The 5,606-nt window shown below is 32.8% G+C and overlaps 1 protein-coding gene across 1 annotated transcript; it reads right to left on the bottom strand.

Annotated features, from left to right (window-relative positions):
- Window positions 1–2: 2 nt before the first annotated feature.
- LOC111370759 (probable 1-deoxy-D-xylulose-5-phosphate synthase 2, chloroplastic) lies at window positions 3–2,312 on the bottom strand (the record flags this gene model as incomplete). The annotated part of the gene is made up of 5 exons (XM_022992625.1): window positions 2,124–2,312; window positions 1,687–1,851; window positions 1,050–1,214; window positions 640–790; window positions 3–184 (listed from the first exon to the last, which is right to left on the bottom strand). Coding segments are annotated over exons 1-5 (753 nt in total), but the record flags the coding sequence as incomplete, so codon positions are not given.
- Between the last annotated feature and the right edge of the window lie 3,294 nt (window positions 2,313–5,606).

Here is a 5,606-nt window from a genome sequence, read left to right as displayed (position 1 = left end):
CCATCAAGTGTAGCAGTGGGCAATGAAACTTGCTTGTTGTCATTCAGTACGACGATAAGGTTAGTATCAAGAAATCCTGCATTATTCATCGCCTCATATGCTTGTCCGGCAGTCATAGCTCCGTCTCCAATAATAGAAACGACGTTATTGTCCTTCCCCAACAAATCTCTCGCCACCGCCATGCCTACCAACGTAAAATTTAAACAATCAATTATCTCCATAATATTCTAAGGGTAAAATTCCACATCGAATGAAGATGAAAACATTAACCCATTTTGGGTTACTTCTCTTAACATGATTCATATTTTAAGATGGAACACAAGTCTTAATATGATATTCTAATTAAATAAAACTCGCTATTCGGTCCTTCTAGAACTGAAAGGAGCATTTAGATTCCAAAATAGACGTGCTCAAACAAACGACCATCTTGCTGGGCATTATTAAGGTTCATATCCTGTAACGAATAAAGAGAAAAACCAAGTCTTAATACATTACACCTTTTTTGCTGCCACGGAATTTACATTTTGTGCACGTTGGACATAGTATTGGAAAACTTTTACTTCTTTAATACTGTCCAGTGCTACCGAACAAGTCAAAGTATGCAGAATTTCGAATTTCGAAGCATCAATGAAAATTTACCGAGTCCAGCTGAGATGCTTGTCGAACTATGGCCTGCACCAAAAGCATCATAGACACTCTCCTCTCTTTTGGGGAAGCCTGCTAGCCCAGAAGTCTTCCTGATTGTGTGCATTTTAGACCTCCTTCCAGTGAGAATTTTGTGCCCATAAGCCTGCAATTTTATTGTAGTTTTTCAGAACCTTTCCGTGAGTTCCCAGAGAATATACAACATGATACAAAACATAAAGACCCTTATACAGAAAAGCCAAATTGGTCAATCGGGTTCGGGTTCAACTTGTTGAAGACATAATTCCCACTCGAGGGGCGTGTTGAAGAAAGTCTTCCAACTTAAACTTTTAGATAAAATGATTCAACGCTACTTCTTGACATTTTATTCTAGTCGTGTTTGGCCATAAAAATGAAATATTTACCTGATGGCCAACATCCCAGATAATTTTATCTTCAGGAGCATTGAAAACATGGTGCAGAGCCACAGTCAATTCCACAACTCCCAGGCTTGAACTGAGATGTCCTCCTGTCTTTGATACAGTATGTACAATCTCTGCTCTAAGTTCTGAAGCTAATTTTTCCAGATCCTGGTCACAAATGGAACCGAAAACCTTTTAGCTCAGAGGCAAATCCGGATTTCTGAATCCAAAGGCAACCCGGGTCAAATAAAATGAAGAGAAAAAGACTCATTCTCTGGGTGAGCTTATAAAACAATAATAAGTGCCAGAAACTAACGATGCATGCAAGTTTGTGGGATCCCGAGGTGCAAAGGCACCCCGGCCAAATAACAATTCTGCTACATGTAGAGGGCTAGTTGACAATTTTTTGGACAAATTGCTAGCTATCAAAATTTAATTGGTTATCGGACAAAGAACGCAGGGGTTAGCTAATGCAGTATTGCCACCAGTACATCTATAAAAATCCTCGTACATTTTCTTGTACAAGGAGCTCAATTCACCAAATGAAGTAAAAGAAAGACTCATTCTTCGTACGCGCTAATGATAAAATATTAAGTGTCACAAATGCACAAAAAACTAATGGTACATCAAATCGAAATACCTTTACAGAAAGATTCTTCATATGAACTGGATAATTAATAGTGTCGAGTATCGGTGTAGGCGGCATTCCACCGGAGAAATCTGGCTTCCAACCATCTTTTTCTTTCCTCATTATGATATTTCCTTCCTCAGCTTCTGCATTACCAGAAGATGCTTTCACACATAACTGGAACAATATCGACAGCGTTAAAATGGTAAATCCCACATCAGATAACAATAGACTCCAAGCATCATTAAGCATATATATGAAAGACTCTAGAACTAAAAACTAAGCATCGGGAATTCCAGTAAATCTACAGTCGACTACATATCATAAAATATGACAAAATTTCACTCTATGCGCCACCCTTGTCATTTACTCAGATTTGAGACCAGCTATGAACTAAACTACAAACAAACACAAAAATATATACAAGAATATTAAGAACAGAAAATAACCTGTTTTCTTCCACCATAGTTGAACTTTTGGGCTGTCAAATATTGAAGTGTGGGATGATTTACTCTAATGACAAGTCCAGAAACTGCCATTTTTGATCAAATGAAATAATTCAGTGCAGAGAGAGTGGCTCTCGTAGAAAGAGAGGTTGACGATATGAAGAAAATTTATAGTTTGAGAAGGGGAGAAGAAGTTCTTATGATTTAATACATAAAAATAATACACATTTCCCACGAGCTTGTCTGTATTATGTAGCCGGCTGAACCGGTTACTGTGCCATTTTGTTAGTGTTTGGGAGACTTTTTATGTAAAAATATATTTTTGAATAATAAATTGATGGGAAATGTGTGGTTGAAAAATAAGGAAAAGTTTTTTATTTATGTGTAATATTACTTTAAAAAAAATGTGCAGTTGAAAATAAAAGAGAGAAAAATGCATTTTAAAAAATGGGTACCAAACGGAACCTAAGTTTTTCTATAAAGTGTTGACTATTATGTACTCAGTGTATAAATGACTTCGAAACTTCTCATCGCGTGCTTGAAGAATTTTTCATTTTTTTTCTTTTTATATTGTACAATAGGTGGACGGTCTCAGTTACTTAATAGACAAATTTATTTATTTAATTTTTTTTTTTTTCGATATAGTAATTTGTCGAAGTAGAATAAAAATATGCTGTGTAGATGAAAGGGCCTCCTTTAAGTTGCACGGATATAGACTCGACTCAACACGTGATTTATTTTAAAGTAGAGTTTTTAAGAAAAAAGAAAAAAAATTTAAGTTGGATATTATATTTTTAAAATCTAAGTTAAAATCGACAATTAATTTTAAACATATATTTTATGGGATCTACAAGTTTAATCAAAATCTACTAAAAAATTAATTTTATATAAATTAAATAATAGCTAAAACTTAGAATATCTATTTTAAAATATTAACCTTATTAAATTTTAATCATAATGGAATTCTGCGCTTAACATGCACTGCAAGAAGATAGTGTGTTTGAGCACCTTTTTTCTTTTTCTTTTTCCTTTTTAAATTCAAATGCTCAATTGAATTGAAATGAATCGTATTACTTTCATGGACTTAATACTTTGAGTTCCTCTTTAAAAAATGTCAATTTTGTTAAAATGATAGTCCAAGCGTTTATAAGTTATTTAGCCCTTATTTGAGCTCCATTATTTGGTTAATAATTTAATTTAGTAGATTGATGAAAAACATGTAATCAAAAAATAAGTAGAAATTTTAAATTTACATGTAATATTATTTTATTGAACAATATTTAGTTGAAAAGAAGATAGAAAAATATATTATGAAAATAGTGGAGATCAAACAAGGGTTTAATATTTTCAACTTTATTCGGTGTGGAATTCTACACCCACCATTCACGGAAGATGAAATGTTGAAAACTTGCTCGAGGATTTTTCCAAAATACCTCTCTAACATTAGGAATTTTAAAAATAGGACATGAAATGTGGTTTAAGTATTCGAGGAATACTGCTGCTGACGTAACACAATACAATACATGCCCAATATGAACATACACCATCCTAATAAGAGTGTCCATGCATGATAGAACCTTCATCTATGTGTAACACACTAATACTTCATATATTAAGGACTTATTCGGTAGTGATTATGAGAATTGATTTTTTGACAGTTAAAGAAAAAATTGGGTTCCATCTGTGAGTGAAGAAGTAAAATATGACGGTTGAAATAATGAAATAACAATTAAAAAATTAATTTTTTGAAATGAAAAATTGCTACCTAACGGGACTAGTATCTTTGGCTACACCTACACGTGTACTATGGCAATTCTTGAAGGTTTTGCAATAGGAAGTTTCATAATGCAATTAAGCAAGGTGGGCCCATCTAATTAATTAACATTGATTTGAAAAGAAAATAAGTAATTACTTTAGTTAAGATTGAGTAAACCTCTATTGTCATCATTATATAGGAGTCCTCGCAATTTTTATTATTATTATTATTATTTTTTAATCTCTATTTTTCGCATAACGTTATTTCTTAGTTCTAAAATCTGATTTTAGTTGTGTTCCCTAGAGTCAATAACGTAATAAAAATTGTGTTTTTGAGAGGTTAGTCTATTATTTACGTTAATAATCATTGTCCAGTTCTAAAACTGTATATTATCTTCTATGCCAATTTCACGTGATCTAAACTGGAAAACAGCAAAAATTTAAACTTAGTTTACCTAGTTAGCGTCGCGTAATGGAGGGTGAAGTAGTTGAAAAGACTTTAATACCTAAGTCAAATAGTATCCAAAGAGAACATTTTAGAATTTTTGAGTCGTATGTAATCATATTTGTTTATCCAAGATAAACAATTGACGTATATTTATAGAGAATGGTTAGGTCGATCTCTACCATAACATGATAATGACTCACAACTATATGTCTTACAACTATATATCTAGGTAAAACTCTTATTTCTAATTGTCTAAATTAAGTAGATTTAAAGTTGCTCGCCACTTTTGAGAGAACTGTATTAACCATACTTCTGTGAGTACACACTCTCTAGGATGGGCATCATTTTACTCTTAGGAGGGAAACTATGAAGATCAAACTAGATATCCGGAGCTTAGCATCTAAGAAGCATTTTTGTTCTTATATAATAAGCTTTTGTAATGAGATTGACCACTATTGTGGCATAAGCTGGATATCTTGATGTTATCAAGCTCCTATGAGATGAGGCATGGCCCCATCTTTTGAACTAGGTTGCTTCTTGAATTAGTTCACTCACAAAGTTTAACCTTATTATCATGGTAGCTTGATCAATCTCTAAACCTTACATAATTCTAGCAAAAAATGGTAATGCAAAGTAAAAGAATTCAAGAGACGTAGAGTTGATCATTTTATGATGTTGACCGTAAGAATTCAATTGATATAGAGTTGAGTTTATAATGGTTGTGCCTCAAATATAGAGTGTTTTCCACATTTACGATATCAAACTCGATTGAAGTAATAGTCTTTACAACATTTAAGATGTTTGATAAATCATTTGTCGAAAAAAATAAATGAATGAATGAACATATATTCATAGGACGGCGGATGCAAATTGAATTGTTCTCAATAATTAGCATGTGAGAAATTTAATCAATTTGTAGAGTGTGTATCATGCGTATAGGATGAGAAGATTTACTCAAACTTGGAAGTCACTTGAAAGCTTACTATCAAGCTAAGCAATTGAAAATGACCATTCATGAAGAAGTAGGGATAACTCCAATAACACTTCGACCCCAGATTAGAAAAACTTATTTTTTTGATTAATTATCTACAATATTTTACAAGTTTAACAAAATACTCCAAATTCAACAAAATCACCATGTATAGTTCTTAGTCAAAAGACGAGGACAAGTTTGCCTGACTGACATGGTTTGTAAGTTATTGTGTCAGTTCGAAAGTTTACTTAGTGTATACCCAAAGAGTAGCGGCTGTGGGTTCCCAGTCATCACAAAAGAAAAAAAAAAA

This window comes from Olea europaea, chromosome 2 (assembly GCF_002742605.1).
Source record: "Olea europaea var. sylvestris chromosome 2, O_europaea_v1, whole genome shotgun sequence".
Lineage (NCBI taxonomy): Eukaryota > Viridiplantae > Streptophyta > Magnoliopsida > Lamiales > Oleaceae > Olea > Olea europaea.
Note: the sequence above shows the minus strand (reverse complement) of the source record. Positions and strands in the feature narration are given on the sequence as shown.